The sequence below is a fragment of the Caretta caretta genome, chromosome 14 (assembly GCF_965140235.1).
Source record: "Caretta caretta isolate rCarCar2 chromosome 14, rCarCar1.hap1, whole genome shotgun sequence".
NCBI lineage: Eukaryota > Metazoa > Chordata > Testudines > Cheloniidae > Caretta > Caretta caretta.
Window position 1 is genome coordinate 44,389,406 of NC_134219.1, and position 18,952 is coordinate 44,408,357.

At 50.1% G+C, this 18,952-nt stretch overlaps 1 protein-coding gene across 1 annotated transcript; it reads right to left on the reverse strand.

Moving 5' to 3' along the window:
• Positions 1–2,456: 2,456 nt before the first annotated feature.
• On the reverse strand, positions 2,457–12,392 carry LOC142069289 (uncharacterized). The gene is made up of 5 exons (XM_075119904.1): positions 12,149–12,392; positions 8,312–8,399; positions 7,788–7,914; positions 5,685–5,798; positions 2,457–5,378 (listed from the first exon to the last, which is right to left on the reverse strand). Exons 2-5 carry the CDS (start codon positions 8,333–8,335, stop codon positions 3,514–3,516), a joined length of 2,130 nt encoding a protein of 709 aa, XP_074976005.1. The 5' UTR covers positions 8,336–8,399; positions 12,149–12,392; the 3' UTR covers positions 2,457–3,513.
• Positions 12,393–18,952: the final 6,560 nt, after the last annotated feature.

Here is an 18,952-nt window from a genome sequence, read left to right on the forward strand (position 1 = left end):
CTTGAACTGGTTGGGGTTCCTAGGTGTTGGGGGTAGCTCAGGGTCCTGAGTGCTGGAGACAGGCAGAGCCCCCAGCACGATCAGTCAGGAGAAGACGGAGTCCCAGTGGAACTGTTGCAGAGATTGGATCCATGCATCAGAACACTGACTGGAGCGTGAGATGGGGTTTTTGTAGGAAAAATACAATGGTTCAAGGGAAAACACTAGATTTGTTTATGGGCAAACCGATGACTCAAGCATTTTCTTTAGGCTAGACAATAGGAGCTGACCACTCTTGGCTATGGGTGAAAAGAAAAGGAGTACTTGTGGCACCTTAGAGACTAACCAATTTATTTGAGCATGAGCTTTCGTGAGCTACAGCTCACTTCATCAAGTGAAGTGAGCTGTAGCTCACGAAAGCTCATGCTCAAATAAATTGGTTAGTCTCTAAGGTGCCACAAGTACTCCTTTTCTTTTTGCGAATACAGACTAACACGGCTGTTCCTCTGAAACCTGTCATTATGCAAGGCTATGGGTGGTGTTCCTTCCAGGGAGCTCACAATGCAATTAGGCTGCTTCAGTATTCTGGATATCAATGAAGGATTTATTACTAGAATTGGTCCAATAACTGCGGAGCTGGGTGTGTGCAGGTGTAGGATCATTAACATATGGAGCAGAGATCCCGCATGATGCAGTGCTTCCTTGCTCCTCTGGTCCCAGAGTTCAGTGCGGTTCTTGCATTGGAATCTCTGGTCTCCATTCTGTATGCTAATGAAGATGCCTCCCTGTCCCATCTTTCATGCAGATGAGGCTAGGGAAGTTGCCTTAATCTTGTCAGGAGGGGTCTAGGTGTGTATCCCCCCACCCTTCACTGCCCTCTGCAAGTCTTGTCTCTGATCCGTTCTGGTTGAAGCAGAGGCTGGTGGTGGTGGGGGGTGTCCTTTCATGAGTCAGGCAGGCTGGATACTGGGCCCTGGTTCCCAAAGAACACAGGGCTGACTGGTATCAATTATGGGGTACAAGCTCATTAGTTCCTCATCCCAACAAAGGATGGTGATTAGGAAACACCCTGGTTATCTCAAGTGAAATCCCCCCAACACTTAAATGAAAACACACCAGTTAGGATAAAAACAAGTCTATTAACTAGAGCCAGGTAGGTTTTAAGGGATCACAAGTGAGAAAGGCGTAAAAGGTCTGAATTGGTTACAACAAAAAATAAAAGGTAAACACACATTTTAAATCCCAAACTTTACCACCCTAAAGAAGACTGGAAGGAAACAGCTTTTCTCACCCCACACGCTGTTGCAGGCAGTTCACAGTTCTCTTGTTCACAGCTCCACAGCTGGTGAATGGCCAGCTAAGCAATAAATGGCCACTTAGCACCTAGCTGGTTTGTCGGTACCATTGTCTCTGGGAAGCTAGTCTGTGGGTGTTTTCCAGCGTTGCAAACATAGAGCAAACTCTCATAGTGACCATCAGTCTGTGCTGTGGCATATGTGAGCTTTCAGCCGTCCTTCGAGTGAATTATAGATTTCTAGTTCCCAACCCCCCACTCCTGCTGCTGAATGGCCGGCTAAGCAATTAATGGCCACTTAGCACCTGGCTCTGAGGACTAGTCTGTGGGCATTTTCCAGATTTCCAGCATGGTTCAGTAACAAACCCATAACAAAATCTCACACCTCCAAACACAATGTTGATTTAACAGGATAAAAATATGCAGGAGACCATCACTTTCCATAGGACACCTCACAGGGCTTGTACTTTGTACAAGATTTATCATCCTTTTGTAACAGTGGGGACCAAAATAGCGTAGACCAGTGGGTCTCAAATCTATTTCACCAGGTCCCCCTTATTTGTGTCTGTCGTCATTTAACCCCCCCCCCCCCCAATCTCACAAGTAGATATACGGCCTTCCAGCTCTGAACAAGCCCCTCTCAGTGGTGCTGTCTGAATGCTGAGGGGGCAGGGAGAAGGGGCAGAGGGGGAGAGTGAGGAAAGGCAGCACCTCTCTACCCCGGTGCTCTCCCTCGCCTCTTATCCCATGATCCCCAAACACTCGATAGCCCCAGCACCCAGCGCCCCTATTCCGAGGGTCTCTCACACCTTTGTGGATTCTCTGATGTTTAATGAGGTGCGGTAGCTGAATGAAACTTTACCCACAGGCAAGGCATTTCTGAACTTGTGACCAGGGTCCTGCGGTGATTACTCAGGACTACACAGAGATTACTCAATTAGGGCAAACTGCAAAGAACGGGCTGACAATCCTCAAAACTGGTGGCTATTCCAATACTTAGATTCACCAAGCCACCAACAAAGCAGCTTCTACAATACCTTACTGGCTACACAGAGGCCAAAGCACAGCTCCCTTAAATCAACCCAGCCTTGGGCTCGCTCCCAGACAGCCCAGCTAAACGTGATGGGGAAGACTGAAAATCTTCTTCATCATATAAAAGTTCTACCAATCAGAACAGGAGGACTTGTGGCACCTTAGAGACTAACCAATTTATTTGAGCATGAGCTTTCATGAGCTACAGCTCACTTTGTCGGATGCATAAAGTGGAAAATGCAGTGAGGATGTTTTATACACACAGACCATGAAAAAATGGATGTTTATCACTTCAAAAGTGATATAAAAGTGATATTTCTCCCCCCACCCCACTCTCCTGCTGGTAATAGCTATCTAAAATGATCACTCTCCTTACAATGTATATGATAATCAAGGTGGGCCATTTCCAGCACAAATCCAGGGTTTAACAAGAACGTCTGTGGAATGTGTGTGTGTGTGTGGGGGGGAACACGGGGAAATAGGTTACCTTGCATAATGACTTAACCACTCCCAGTCTCTATTCAAGCCTAAGTTATCCCGAAGGATCAGACACATCACCCAGCAACTTAATGATTTCTTCAGTTCTGACCGAAATAACAGGAACTGGCTGTCAGTGTGTAACTAAACTAAGATTTCTTACAACAAGAAAAGACAGAGTGCCTGGGTAAAGATCATGCAGAGATGAATAGCGTCCTTAGGTCAGTTTCACTGTAGAGATGGTGCATTAGAATTAAGAGAGACTGTTTCAGAATCCCTTCATCAGGTGAACAATAGGCTTTTCAAGTAACCTTCTATTTCCTAAACATAAGGTAATTAATTACATGGATTAAAATAAGGTAAATATCCATAAAGCAGTTAACAGACAGTTTTCCACAAACTTTACAGAGACATGTAGACAATTACATTATTACACCCAAGTGTTCTCTATTTGTTAATATTTCCTGTCCATCTCAGATTGAACAAAAACCAGCCCTAGACAGGAGCCCTTTGGTTACACTGTTAACCTTCTAACAAAATGTAAGTAAGCATAGACTAGTACAATTACTATCTTCTTCCAGTTCTTTAACCATAAAAGTTTACATTTCAAAGCTCTACTGTATCTAATGTGGATGGCTCTAATTATTATTTACACACATTTCTAACATGTGTCTAAAGGTTGAATCTGGGTCAATTAGCCTGCAAGTAGCTTAACCCTTTCTGGCCATGTGTTACAGAAGTTTAGATCCTGTGTGGATTCTCTCATGTTTAGTGAGGTGTGATCTCTGTGTGTAACTTTTCCCACAGACCAAGCACTTATGGGGTCTCTCTCCAGTGTGGATTCTCTGATGTGAAACAAGGGCTGATTTGTTTGTGAAACTTTTCCCACAGTCCAAGCACTTATGGGGTCTCTCTCCTGTGTGGATCCTATGATGTGCTAGAAGATGTGATCTGTGTGTGAAACATTTTCCACATTCCAAACACTTGTGAGGCTTCTCTCCTGTGTGGATTGCCTGATGTTTAATTAGGTCTGACCTCCGTATGAAATTTTTCCCACAGTCTAAGCACTTGTAGGGTCTCTCTCCTGTGTGGATTGCCTGATGTTTAATAAGGTCTGACCTCCGTACGAAATTTTTCCCACAGTCTAAGCACTTGTAGGGTCTCTCTCCTGTGTGGATTACCTGATGTTTAACAAGCTCTGACCTCCGTCTGAAACTTTTTCCACAGTCTAAGCAGTTATGGGGGCTTTCTCCTGTGTGGATTCTCTGATGTAAAACAAGGGATGATGTGATTCTGAAACTTTCTCCACAGTCCAAACACTTATGGGGTCTCTCTTCTGTGTGGATTTTCTGATGTTTTACAAGGCCTGACCTCTGTATGAAACTTTTTCCACAGTCCATACACTTGTGAGGTCTCTCTCCTGTGTGGATTCGCTGATGTTTAGCAAGGTCTGACCTCTGTGTGAAACTTTTTCCACAGTCCATGCATTTGTGAGGTCTCTCTCCAGTGTGGATTCTCTGATGTTTAACAAGGTCTGACCTCCATATGAAACTTTTTCCACAGTCTAAGCACTTATGGGGGCTTTCTCCTGTGTGGATTCTCTGATGTAAAACAAGGGCTGATGTAATTCTGAATGTTTTCCCACAATCCAAGCACTTATGGGGTCTCCCTCCCGTGTGAATTCTCTGATGTTTAACAAGGGCTGACCTCTGTATGAAACTTTTTCCACAGTCCATACACTTGTGAGGTCTCTCACCTGTGTGGATTCTCTGATGTTTATCAAGGTCTGATCTCTGTATGAAACTTTTCCCACAGTCCATACACTTGTGAGGTCTCTCACCTGTGTGGATTCTCTGATGTTTACTAAGGTCTGACTTCCGTATGAAACTTTTCCCACAGACTAAACACTTATGGGGTCTCTCTCCTGTGTGCAATGCCTGGTGTCTAACAAGGTCTGACCTCCATATGAAACTTTTCCCACAGACTAAACACTTATGGGGTCTCTCTCCTGTGTGCAATGCCTGGTGTTTAAAAAGGGCTGACCTCCGTCTGAAACTTTTCCCACAGTCCACGCACTTATGAGTTCTATCTCCTGTTTGGCTTGTGTGATGTGTAATTAGTTCTGACTTCCAAAAAAACCATTTCCTGCACTCGAGACATTGAGAGGGTTTCTCTTCTGTGTGGCGTCTCCCATGGTTATTAAGGTCTAAGGGGTTATCGAAGCTTTCCACACGGTCCAAGCATTGAGAGGGTTTCTCTGCAGTATGGATTGTTTGATGTGTTACAAGCTGTGAGCTCAGAATGAATCTTTTCCCATACTGCAGGCAGTCCCAGGGTGTCTCTTCCTTGGGATTTGTCTGCTGCACTCTGGGATCCTCGTTACCTCTTCCACAGTTAATAGATTCATCCACTTTCTTCCCTGGGTGGTTTTCCAGCAGCCTCTCTGACCTGTGACAATTTCCCCAGGCATCTGCCTGTTCCAAGCACTGGGAAAAATTCCATGCAGCACTTCCCAGAAAGGTCTCCTTTGGTTCCATTTTACCAGGAACTTCTGCACCATGATTCTCCTCTTCATTCTCACTCACTCGCTCAGCACCTGATGGGAGACAGAGACAATCCAGACAGGAGTCATTGTGCTGGGGAGAAAGAGGAATAGCACCAAGGAAAAACCCAACACAAAGACTGAGCAATTGGATTCTGCCTCCACTTCTCACCCAAACACTCACAGGGAAGGAAACTACTGCAGCTAAGAGGCTGGGTGGAATGGCATGAGCGATATCTGCTGACTACAACCCTGCCCTGGGTGAGAGGAGGAAGAACTGAGGGCCCTTATTTACACTATATTTTCGGGATTCTCAACTTTTTCCTTCATTCCCCAGATGATTTCTGTGTCAGTCCTCACCTGTGTGGGCGCCTCTTGGGATATCTCTTTCCTTGCAGGCCCGGAGATCGGGCACCCACGGCTCTTCCCCTCGTTCCAGCTGGGCAATCAGCTCAGGTTTGGGAATGGGAAATCCTGCGCAAGGGTTAAATCAGACCAGATCAGGGTGTTACGGGGTGTTCCATATGCTTTCTGCAAATATGCTTATCAATATGAATATGAGATAACTGGAACATGCTTTATGTAAAAGGTCCCACGTAAGGCATCATTGGAAAAGCTGTAATCTACGCTGTAATCTACCGAATATAGTTTTCCTATTTGTATGTATGTATCACTCTTATATTTAAAGTTAGGAATATGAAGTACAAATCTAAGGTCCTGTTGTGATTATTCTAAGTGAGGGTCATTAATGATACTTTAGGATCTTGTTTGCTCCATTTATCCAGAACAATGGGCTGAGAATGGTTTTGTTTACCTTTAAATCTTCCTGTGTAGGTGAGGATCAGCCCATGAAAAAAGGAGACTAGTGTCTTACAGAGGCATGTGACTGTGGTGGGGTGGTGCCCCACCACCAGGCCAGATTGAGCTACAACAGGCCAGAGCGGCTGTGCAAGGCGGCAGCCAACCACGGAGGGCCTGTTAGAGAGCCAATCAGGGCCAGTATTACAGCCAGCCAATCAGGGCTAGGCTAAGCCTTTTTAAAGGCTGCTCAGGATAGGAGCAGGCAATCTCTTTCAGGTCTTCAGAGGGTGAAGGTCTATCTCCTGCATGAGGAGATTGGCGGGCGGGCGGGGGGCGGGCAGAAGGGAACTCCTGCCCGGTACCTGCCGGGCCCTGAGAAAAAGGGCCTAGCCAGTGCAAAGGGGCCGAAGGGGAAACAGCCCAGGGAGAGAGATGGGCAAAGGGAGAGAAGGAGGGCAGGTAGGAAGGCTGTTGCCAAAGGGTCCCTGGGTCGGGACCCAGAGTAGAGGGTGTGCCTGGGTCCCCCCCTTGCACTTCCACCTGGCCGTTTGGAGTGGCCATCACGGACTGCACCAGACCCCTGCCAAACGAAGTTAGACTTTGGAGTGGAGTTGGCCATTGTGGCTGGGGCGAAGAGAAGGACTGCTGATAACATCAAACCCCTGAAAGGGGGTGAGAGTGGAGCAGTGGGCACTGCCAGAGGGCAGTGTCTTGAAGAGGACCCGGCAAGCTGGGAGCAAAGCGGGTTGAAACACCAATCTTGGGAGAGAGACGGACGGGACACCACCAGCAGAGGGCGCTCCGCATGAACTGAGCTAATTCCCAGAGTGAACAGCAGGAGGCGCTGAGGTGGTGAGTCCCAACCCTGTCACAGTGACCATGTCACCTTTTAAACCGTGGACTTTTCCATAAAGAACGGGGAAGGGAGTCAAGCTGGAACAAAGGACTCCCGCCTTTTGCCAAATCTAAACAAGGAAGCTTTCGGTTGTGGTGAGGAGACCCCTGCTTATCACCCAAGATGTCTGCTGGAACTAACAGTCCCAAGAGGGTCTCTGTGACTGAACTCTTCGCACAGGGTTCATGGAGCATTAGGGGAGTGTCTGTCACAAAGGGCGCTGTGTGAAATTAACCTGTCCCTGTGCTGTGCGGGTGGGAATATGGAACCTAAGAGGAAGGAACATGGTCACTGAGCTGCCCTGGGGGAGGCAGGTATCTGGGGAGGCAACAGGAATTTTTACACCCTCATTAGGAGTTCCCAGGATCTGTGCTCTCTGGGGGACTGGCTGACGCACACCCAGCTCTGGCATTAAACCTCTGCCTATTTCTAAACCTGCAGAGCCCAGAGCCCTCCCCATGGCTGGAGCTATTTCCAAGAAGGGAGGTGAACAGGGATTCTGTGTCTGACTGGGAATCAATACAGACACGACAATGAATGAATTCTGTCCCTTTGAAACCTGGAGGGAGGGGGATGAGCTCGCATGTCCATTAGCTTTTGACAGCTGTATCCCATTGGAGAGGGTACGGAGATCCAAGTCTCTCTCACGGCAGCTGTGCATTATGGAACCTGTTTGCCTCTGATCTAAGTGACCAGGGAAGAACCTGATCAGAGTCCAACACTCAGACCCACAGCTTCTAATAACCGAGGGGAGGGGAATCTCTTACCCAGCGAGGTCACCGTCTCGTAGTTCTCCTGCATGACGTCCCTGTAGAGGGCTCTCTGAGCGGGGTCCAGCAGAGCCCCCTGCCCCTGGGTGAAATAAATAGCCACCTCCTCGAAGGTCACCGGCATCTGAAACACCAAGAGTCCCGCACTCAGCACCTGCTGCCCCAGATACAATCCCACTAGTCACGGGAAAGGAAAAAAAACTCGAAGCTCTGGGAGGGCCAGAGTAGCAAAATCAGACCCCGACCCGTCAGAGCAGCCAGGAGGCTTCAGGGGTTGGGTAGAAGGTCCCCCCGGCACACGGAGCAGGGCAGGGTCTTCTCATTTCCCACACACCTGCCATCCACAGGCTGAGACGGGAAGCAGAGCTCTGAGCCGGGGACAGGGACAGGAATCCCAACAGATTCCCTTTGTGTCTCACAGCAGCCAATGGGCCTACTCAGAAAATCAGCAGGTTTCTCACACCCTGTCTCCTCCCTGCCTCTCCCTCCCCCCGCCCAGCAGCTCCCTGAAAATCCCCTACCTGAGCTGGCTCCATCACAGCCATGTCCCTTCCCTGTCTCCTGGAAGAGGGGCCGACCTGGAGCAAAATGTGGATGTGATTCCTCAGCCTGTTGGGGCGAGAGGGGCAATGGGGGAGGTTACAGAAGGGGCTGGAGTCCATGTCACACCCCGATTCCCCCCCAGGCTCTTCAGACCCTCCCAGTAACAGCATCTCTGAGCCAAATACTAGAAAAAGAGCAGAATCAAAGGGGCCACTTTGGGGGATTTACCCCCATTGCAGTGTAAACCCCTCCCCCTTAGCAATAGTTTGAGCCCTCTGGGGGCAACACCTGAAGAATGAGCTGCCCTGGACTCCCCCGGCAGCCCCCAGAGACAGGAAGGCAAAGGCTGATCCCACTGGCCCATCCACACTCCCCACCATGCCAGAGCCAGGAGTGACACCGGTGTGGCTAAGATCTGAATCCTGCATGGAAATCAGAGCAAGACCCAGGGCAACCCCTTAATACTCAGGAATCAGAGCCCCAAAGATCATGAGTTTCTCTTTTTTTAATAAATCCAATGTAAGCTTGGAGCAGTGTGTGTGTGCGCAGGAAGGGAGGGGGTTGCCTGTGAATATTTGCCTTGTAATTAGGCACTGCCAGGGAAATGTAACTTAGTCTCAGGTTTCAGAGTGGTAGCCGTGTTAGTCTTTATCAGCAAAAAGAACGAGGAGTTCTTGTGGCACGTTAGAGACAAATACATTTATTTGGGCATAAACTTTCATGGGCTAAACCCACTTCATCAGATGCATACAGTGGAAAATACAGTAGGAATTCAGAGAACATGAAAAAATGGGGGTTGCCATACCAACTCTAATGAGACTAATCAATTAAGGTGGGCTATTATCAGCAGGAGGGTTACCAAAAGAAACTACACTATCTGCCCAAGAAACTCTCTGTAAAAGCACAGGAACAAGTCTGCACAGACACACCCCTAGAGCCCCGACCAGGGGTCTTCTGTCTGCTACACAAGATCCATAAACCTGGAATTCCTGGACGCCCCATCATCTCAGGCATTGGCACCCTGACAGCAGGATTGTCTGGCTATGTGGACTCTCTCCTCAGGCCCTACGCTACCAGCACTCCCAGCTATCTTCCAGACACCACTGACTTCCTGAGGAAACTACAACGTATTGGTGATCTTCCAGAAAACACCATCCTGGCCACGATGGATGTAGAAGCCCTCTACACCAACATTCCACACAAAGATGGACTACAAGCCATCAGGAACAGTATCCCCGACAATGTCACGGCAAACCTGGTGGCTGAACTTTGTGACTTCATCCTCACCCACAACTATTTCACATTTGGGGACAATGTATACTTTCAAGTCAGCGGCACTGCTATGGGTACCCACATGGCCCCACAGTATGCCAACATTTTTATGGCTGACTTAGAACAACGCTTCCTCAGCTCTCATCCCCTAATGCCCCTACTCTACTTGCGCTACATTGATGACATCTTCATCATCCGGACCCGTGGAAAAGAAGCCCTTGAGAAATTCCACCATGATTTCAACAATTTCCATCCCACTATCAACCTCAGCCTGGACCAGTCCACACAAGAGATCCACTTCCTGGACATTACAGTACTAATAAGCGATGGTCACATAAACACCACCCTATACCGGAAACCTACTGACCGCTATTCCTACCTACATGCCTCCAGCTTTCACCCAGACCACACCACACGATCCATTGTCTACAGCCAAGCTCTAAGATACAAGCGCATTTGCTCCAACCCCTCAGACAGAGACAAACACCTACAAGATCTCTCTCAAGCGTTCTTAAAACTACAATACCCACCTGCTGAAGTGAAGAAACAGATTGACAAAGCCCAAAGAGTACCCAGAAGTCACCTACTACAGGACAGGCCCAACAAAGAAAGTAACAGAACGCCACTAGCCGTCACCTTCAGCCCCCAACTAAAACCCCTCCAACGCATCATCAAGGATCTACAACCTATCCTGAAGGACGATCCCTCACTCTCACAGATCTTGGGAGACAGGACAGTCCTTGCTTACAGACAGCCCCCAACTTGAAGCAAATACTCACCAGCATCCACACAACAAAGACACAAACCCAGGAACCTATCCTTGCAACAAAGCCCATTGCCAACTCTGTCCACATATCTATTCAAGGGATACCATCATAGGACCTGAACACATCAGCCATATCATCAGAGGCTCGTTCCTCTGCACATCTACCAATGTGACATATGCCATCATGTGCCAGCAATGCCCCTCTGCCATGTACATTGGCCAAACTGGACAGTCTCTGTGCAAAAGAATAAATGGACACAAATCAGACATCAAGAATTATAACATTCAAAAAACAGTTGGAGAACACTTCAACCTCCCTGGTAACTCAATTTCAGACCTAAAAGTTGCAACTCTTCAACAAAAAATCTTCAAAAACAGACTCCAGTGAGAAATTGCAGAACTGGAATTAATTTGCAAACTGGCCACCATTAAATTAGGCTTGAATAAAGACTGGGAGTGGATGGGTCATTTCACGAACTTAAAAACTATTTCCCCATGCTAATTTTCCCCCCTACTGTTACTCACACCTTCTTGTCAACTGTTTGAAAAGGGCCATCCTGATTATCACTACAAACTTTTAATTTCTCCTGCTGATAGCCCACATTAATTGATTAGTCTTGTTAGAGCTGGTATAGCAATCCCCATTTTATCATGTTCTCTGTATATATATATATATCTTCCTACCGTATTTTCCACTGCATGCATCTGATGAAGTGGGTTTAGCCCACGAAAGCTTATGCCCAAATAAATGTGTTAATCTCTAACGTGCCACAAATACTCCTCGTTCTTTTCACAGCATTGTCTGTTACCCCTGTCGTACGTGGGGATGGTCATATCAGTGTGTCTGTGACTGCCATGTTCACAAAGGTGTGAGGCACAGTCTGGCAGGTGTAACAAACACATATTAAGCTCACTTCACTCATGTGATGAGTTTTGAGACCAGCCTATTAAATCAGTCAGCACTGCCCTCACATTACAACATTGACATAGAAACAGGAACAGTTACGGTGTCACTGTGAGATGTGAGTGCTGAAGCTACTTGCAACTATTCATATTTTCCGTGATGATTTGCCATTAAAAATATGAATTCCATGGCCGAATGATGTCCCTCTGCACAATGCTAATGAAGTGTAGGATGAAGAGCTCAGAGTAATACAAAGAATATTTTCAGAAGGAACTAATGTAAAGGAGTGAAACTGCCCAGACTGGATTCCAAAGGAATGAAACTCAGGGGAACAGGGACAGGGGCTAGGAGCTTTACACAGACACAGGAACTGAGACCTGGATTTTTTTAAACACTTGAAGCAGGTGTGACAGGGAGATCTGGGGCGGTGTCTGTAAATATTTCACTGGATCAAGTCTCTTTTAGCAGCTCAGTAACATCTTATACCGGGGGGAGAGCGGCCCTGTCCAGGCTCTGCGATGCACTGGGCCTTTAAGGACACGGCCCTGGGAAATGGGAGCTAAAATCCTAGGGAAGCGGGGCAGGAAAACGCCTCTTCCCCCACTTATTTTTTTCCAACCACTGCAGCTGGCTCAGCCCATCTGGGGGAATTTTTATCCCCTCTGCCCCACCCTATTCCCGGGTTTCCCGCTCCGCACGGCCTGTGCCCCGGCTCTCACCCCCCTCTGCCCCCTGCGCCCCGCACACACCGGGAGCTGGCGGCAGCTTTCCCGGGCCCCGGGCAGGGAATCGCAGCCAGCTCCGCGGGGAGCAGCCTGGGGCCAAACCCGCCCCCTGCAGCCCGGGGGTGGCGGGGGGGCGGGTCTCTCTTACCTTCCCCCCGAGCGGGGCCCCCCGGGGCAGGGGCCGGGCCGGGAAGGGGCCCTGGCCGGGCTGGGGGCTCTGCCCTGGGAGAGGCTCCCGGGGAGCAGCGGGCAGGGCCCGGCTGGAGGTTCCCCTCTCCCGGCTGCAGCCCGGGCTCCGGGCTCCCAGCACCAGCCGCCGGGGCGCGGGGATCTCGCCGGGAGCCAGAGTCCCCGCAGCGGCTGCGAGTCACTTCCTGAGGCCGGGCCTGAGCCCCGCGATCGCTCCCCACAGCTGCTCCTGGGTCCTAGTGATAAACGCACCAGGACTTAGCCTGAAGTCCCCATGCGCCCTGTGAACCCCACCACTCCTGGACTCCGGCAGCTTCTCCCAGCATTAAGGGGGCATCCTGCATAGAAACGTCTCAGTCAGCATTCAGTCTCGCTTGCAGCCTCCCTGCACTTTCCTGGCTTATACACCACCCCAGTGGAATTAAATAGCAGAAGGATCTGAGTCCTCGCTCCCACTCCCTTCACTCAGAGCCTGTCTGACCTCCAGGGCTCCCCTTCCACTCTAGTCTCTGTAATCCTGATGATGCTGGACCCAAGGTTTCTGAGGGGGCTGCATCCCCAATCTTGTTGCCATCACTCAGGACAGAGGCTAGGGCAGGGGTTCTCAGACTTTTGGACTGGTGGCCCCTTTCACACAGCAAGCCTCTGAGTGCAACCCCCCTTATATATTAAAAATACTTTTTATATACTTAACACCACTGTAAATGCTGGAGGCAAAGCACAGGTTGGGGTGGAGGCTAACAGCTTGCGACCCCTCATGTAATAACCTCGAGATCCCCTGAGGAGTCCAGACCTGCAGTTTGAGAACCCCTGGGCTAGGGTGTTGTATCCCCAGTCCAGGGTTCTCTCTTCACTCCGGACACTTCCCTGACGTCTCCACTCAGCATTGTATAGAGTTCAGAACAAATGCAATTTATTAAACAGCAAGTAATAAAAAAATTAAGGGGAAAAAATGGGAAAAGCGAAAGGAAAACACGTCACCTGGCTCTGAGCACGGGGGAACCACAACCAGCATCTCTGGAATGCCAGGGCAGTTCACAGTCTGTTCCTCCTACGTCCCAGGCCTCCTCCTCAGGCCCTGTCTGTGCTGCAGAGATGCGGTGGGTCCAACATTTGCTCTGACAGTGGACACGTGCCTTCAGGCTCTAGGTGGCAGGACCTTTCTTCCCAGCGTCAGGCCCCTCCTGTCGGGGTTACAATCCCCCTTCCAGTCTGGCCTTCAAGGCCCTTTGGCTGGGGGCGTCTCTCTGTGTTGATCCCTCTGCCTGGGGTCTCCCTCACTCTCCCCATCTGCTCATGGCACCTGGCTCTGGACGGCTCCAGCTTCCTTCTGCCTCCAGCTCAGCTCCCTGGGCTGCTCCTCTCTGCTTCTAGCTGGTGCTGCTCTGCTCCCGGCACAGCTCAGGCTGCTACTCTCCCCTTAGCTCTGCCCTTCTCTGGCAAGCAGCTCCAGCTCACACAGAGGACAGGCTCCTGACTCCCTCATTGGCCGGCCTGTCCTGCTAAAGAGACTGACCAAGAGTGTTAGTCTCTCCCCATTGGCCCTTGGGACTAATCTCAAGGTATTTATTTCTCACTGGCCCTTCCTCTTTCTTTTGGGAGAGGGCCAACCAAAGCCCCCCCAACTAAGTTTCAGTGAGGGGCCAACATTCCCCTTACTCAGATACACATCAAAATAATTGTAATTTATTTATTGTTAGCTAGTAACTCTGCTGCTGTTAAAAGTTATATTTATATGTTGGTTAATATTTTTCACAGCCTCTCAGCCAGCAACGTGGGTTGCCAACCAGGTAATATTTTAAAACCAGATACTACAGGAGGGTGCCAGAACCTCTCCTGCCCTGCTTCTTCTCCCCAAGGTCCCACCCCTACCCTACCTAGTCTCCCCAAGGTCCTGCCTCGTCCCCCGGGGCTCCTCCCCCATCCATTCCTCTTCCTCCCTCCCTGTCCAGGTTAGGAGGGACTGCCTGTGGAGTCAGGGCTGGGAGATGCAGCTGCCCGGCTGAATAGGGGCTGATGAGGGTGATGACCTGGTGCCTCCCCGCCCGCAGTAACTAGACTTTGGATGTCCGGTCAGTAGATTTGACCAGACAAGTGTCAGGTCCCCTTTTTGACTGGCCACCCTAACAGCACCCAATATGCAATAAGTGCTGGGAATGCGTCGGGGACAACTTCTGCTTTCTGATGGTGGGGGAACTAACCATGGGACAGCTGGGTTAGACTCAGTTCTGACCAGCAGGGAGGAATTTGTTGGTCTATATAAATTACTGTAAGGTGGGTGCACAACTGAAGACTGCACTCAGAGTAGTTATCAATGGTCTGGTGTCAATCTGGGAGGGGAATGGTGCGGGGAGGGGGAGAAGCCCCAGGTGGCTTCCTCCACTCTTTAGGGGGAAAAGCCCACCCAGAGCTTGTGGGGCATCCAGAAGAGACCAGGCTCTCAGCTCCCCACACTGCCCCTCTTAGGTCGGTGGAAGCGGTCCTTGTGAGGACGCACCCCAGCGACCCAAGCAGGATAGTGTGAACATTGGCTACAGCAGTCATTACTGTGGTGTCTGTAAGTCAACCTAATATAGGTCAGTTTAGGTTTGGAGTGTAGACATACCCTTACAAGCAAAAGGATTTCTCTCACCCAAAAGCTTTCAGCAGTCCATGCTCATTGGAAAGCCTTCCAGCTCGGACCACTCCCCCAGCTCAATGATGCTCCTATTGCCTTTCAAGGGATCTTGCTGCCCTCAGTAGAGATGGGGGAGGGGAGATGGCCAGAGGCCTTGCCCCCCTTCTTATACTCTGACCCTTTATACTGGCAAGGTCTTTGCTGGGTCAGGGAATCAGGCAACTCCATGGCATATGTGAGCTCTAAAGCATCCTACACATAGATGCCAACTTCTGCTGGCGCTGGTGGGTGCTTGACCCCACTCTGCCCCTGCCCCACCCCCTCCCCCATTCCAACCCCTTCCCCAAATCCCCACCCCGGCCCTGCCTCCTCTCCCCTCCCTCCCGGAGCTTGTTATGCCATGAAACAGCTGTTTTGCAGCGGCAAGCGCTGGGAGGGGAAGTGGGGACGCGGCGCGCTCAGGGGAGGAGGCGGAGGCGAGGTGGGGTGAGGGGAGCTTGGCTGCCGGTGGGTGCAGAGCAATTTTTCCATGGAGTCAGCGCCTATGGCCCTACAGATAAATTGTACGTGTCTTTGTTTACCCCTTTCTTCCTATTGGTGGATGGCCAGATAATAGTTTTCTAACACCGACGGCCAGTCCCCTTTGTCGTCTCTGAGGAGCTAGTCTGTGGGTGTTCCCCAGAACTATGACGTATTTCAGTAACAAATAGGGTTACCGTATGTCTGGGATTTACCAGACAGAGCCTCTTTATTTAGCCTGCTCTCTCTGACCGAGCAATTTCCCCATAACAGCCAATGTCCGGGGGTTTTGCAGAGCAGACACACTGTAGCTCAGAAACAGCCCTGATTGGTCAGCTACCCAACTGGGCTCCCCCCCTGCACCCACAGCTGATTGGTCCATTCCCCTGCACACCTGCAGCTGATTAATTGCTGCCGGATCCCACCCCCCCAGGCCCCAGCCCTGAGGAGGGCGGCCTGCAGATAGGCCCTGACTGATAGCTGTCACGGTGTTGTGGGCTTGTTCAAGCACCCTGCCACTGTGACAGTGACTGACACTGCCCTCACCTTATGAATACCCCCACCACAACCCCTCTAACCCACAGCTCCCCATCCCCCCAGTTCCCACCCCTCAGCGGTGTCCTCTTTTTGGGCACCTGGAATATGGTCACCCTAGTAACAAACGTACAGTGAAATCTCACCCTACATGCAGTGGTGTTACACGCATTTCAACGGCACAATATTCAGCAGATCATGAGTTTTCCAGCGATCCCACACCAGGCACACTTTGTGCACAATATATCAGAACCCTACACAAGTGGTGAACATGGAGAGCAGGGGTTAGTCACAAGAGGGATCAGTGTTGGGTGGAGTGGGGCAAAGAGAGTCTCTGTCATCCCAACACAGGACACTGCGGTGAGGGGGAGGCGGAGACCAGCTGGGCTGTCAGGTTCCTCATCTCCCTCTGGTCTCAGCAATAGGGGTCGACCTGGCTTCAAGGCTGCCCAGGTCTATTGACATCCCCGGCTCCCTTCCTGCCTGCACCTAACCTCGGCAACTCAGCAATATGGAAACACTGCCCCCTCCCCCAATCCTTGTTTGGGGTGTTGTTCTTGGTCCTTCAGAGTTCAGGGGCAGCTTCCCATGACACTCACAGGCCAAGTCTAGTGGCTCTCTGGCTCTGATGCAGCGAGTTCACAGTTCTCAGCCCCAGCTGTCTGGCTCTGAGGAGCAAACCCAGCATTTTCCCAGCTCTGTTCCCCCACTCCCCCTGCCCCAACCTTCTTCCCCTCCCAACGGTATCTCACATCACTGCAGGGATCAGGCAGTAACTTCATTTCCGTTTCAATCTCTTCCTCTTGGAGTGTGGATCTAGTTTGCACCATCAGCGTTTGTGCTGTGAGATAATGATCATTGTTCAAACCCCACCAAAAAAACCTCATAACAAAGGGTTAGATAAAGATTAAAATAAAATAAAATCTAAAAAAATACTATTCTGGCAAATTATCATTAGTCTCATGAAGTTCTCAATAAATCTGAGTTACATTCTGTCAAACTCAACTGATATCAATGCATGTGACCAAACGGCCTTCATGAAGAGGGAAAAACCCACAATCCAGGGTGAGCTATAAGACACTTTCATGTTCTCAGAGAATCCTTCAAGATTCAAATCCAGAAAATAAATGTACCCATTTTTTCTTTAGTAGCAAAACCAGCTTCACTGCTCTCCTCATTATTTGGTTGTATTAGTTGCAAACGTTTTAGCAGCACTGTATTAAAAGAAAAAGAAAGACAAAAAAAAACCTGGACCAAGATCTGGACTCAGCCTAGAAAAAGCCTGGAAGCAACTCTACCAGTAGGTGGAAAGAGGGCTATAAGATCTGAAATGTCAAATTCTGCTTTGAGGTTCATTGGGATTTCCCCACCCATTCCCAGGTCTGTGACACTTCCTTCTCCAGCCCTCCAGAGTCTGATTTAGGATCACAGACATCAAAACTGTGATTCCTCAGTATGGAGAGCCAGGGACATGATGGTAAGTGACACCTTGAGAGGCGGAGGGGTAGACTGAGGAGAAGATAAAACTGTCCATTGCTGGGACAGTGTCGAGGGATGGGAGAAGGAGGGAATCCTTTGGACTCACCCCATCACCCTCAAATAGCACAGAAGCTAAAACACCACGGTTTACTGTCCCTGCCCCCCATTTATTTAGCATCTAGTTAATTCTGCTCCATAATAAGACAGAAAATGTACAAACAGTAAATGCTTTTTAGCATGGCCTGGAGTAATCTGAGACTATCTGAGAATGCGACAATCTGGCCCCAAAGGGGGAATTTAGGGACTAACAATCACTCCGATAGTTGGGAGGGCGTCAGAACACATAAGTAAGGCTACGATTTTGTTACGGAAGTCACGGAATCTGTGACTACCAGAGACCTCCGTGACTTCACCCCGTTTGGCTCGGAGCCTTGGAGTCCCCACGCAGCCCGCGGTGGCTCAGAGCTGCCCCCCTGATCATTGATCCCGTGACTTGTCCATGACTTTTACTAAACATATCCATGACAAAATCTTAGCCCTACGCATAAGATGCTCAGGGAGTGTTTACAATAGGAAATCTGGTGGAGAGTCACAGAGACGGGCTGGCTAATCCCGACCACATTTCCTACCATAGACAGACCCTCGAAGGCAGAGGTGGGATCTCCAGGTCTCCCACAAAGGGCCCTGTGGGAATCAGCCCTTCTCAGTGGTGCTGTCTGAATGCAGAGGGGGCAGGGGGAAGGGGCAGAAGGGGAGAGTGAGGAGAGCCAGCACCTCTCTACCCCAGTGCTCTCCCTCGCTTCTATCCCATGATCCCCAAACACTCGATATCCCCAGCACCCAGCTCCACCAGCCCCAACCATTCAATCCCCAGAACCCATTGGCCTGGTCCCTTAACGTTTGATCCCCTGGAGCCCAGCACCCTGGAGGATTTGGGGAGGGGAGGAGTTACCAGCCCCCAGGGGCATTCCCCCTGCAGGGAACAGCTCCAGGTAAGTGGGGGAGCCCAGCCCAGGGGCTGGTGGAAGATGGGAGGTGGGAACAAGTGTCTAGAGTGAAGGGGGTCCTGGCCCAAGTGTCCTTCTCATCTCCATGGCAGGGGGATCCTGGCTGGGAGGGGAAGGGAGAGGGGGGAACTTTAGCCAGGCAGAGAGAGCAGCTGAAGAAGTTTCTCTCTCTTCCTTCCCTTCTGTGACCCATCAGCTCAGCAGCCAGGGCTGCAGCAGGGAGGAGGGGCTGATTGAGACTTCTCCTCCTCTGCCTGAGGTTTGCTTAGACCAGGCAGAGCCAGAGGGTCACTGACCAGCTGCTGCTTGACTTCTGCTGGATCCTCACCCCAGTGACGGGCAGCTGAATCCTTGGGAGCCAAATACCCCTGATGTGTGTGGGAAATGAGGAAATGGGTTGGTCGCCCTGGCCAGCCCCAGTCAGGGCACTCGGAGAATTTCCCTGCTGTGCAGAGGAGTCTCTGATGTCCAATGTGGGGTTACCGTCACTTGGAGCATTTTCCACACTGAGAACATCTCAGAGGTTACTTTCCTGTGTGGATTTGTAGATGCCTGATACTCCGGGAGCACCAAATGAAGCTTCCCCCACATTCAAGTTCTCTCCATT

Excerpts from the sequence above, each read along its gene's own strand:
- LOC142069289 (XM_075119904.1), bottom strand. The coding sequence starts at position 8,335 with ATGGCTGTGATGGAGCCAGCTCAG. Across the intron at positions 5,799-7,787 it reads CGAGACGGTGACCTCGCTGG|GATTTCCCATTCCCAAACCT; the intron begins GTAAGAGATTCC and ends ACCCTTGCGCAG. Across the intron at positions 5,379-5,684 it reads CCCAAGAGGCGCCCACACAG|GTGCTGAGCGAGTGAGTGAG; the intron begins GTGAGGACTGAC and ends GTCTCCCATCAG.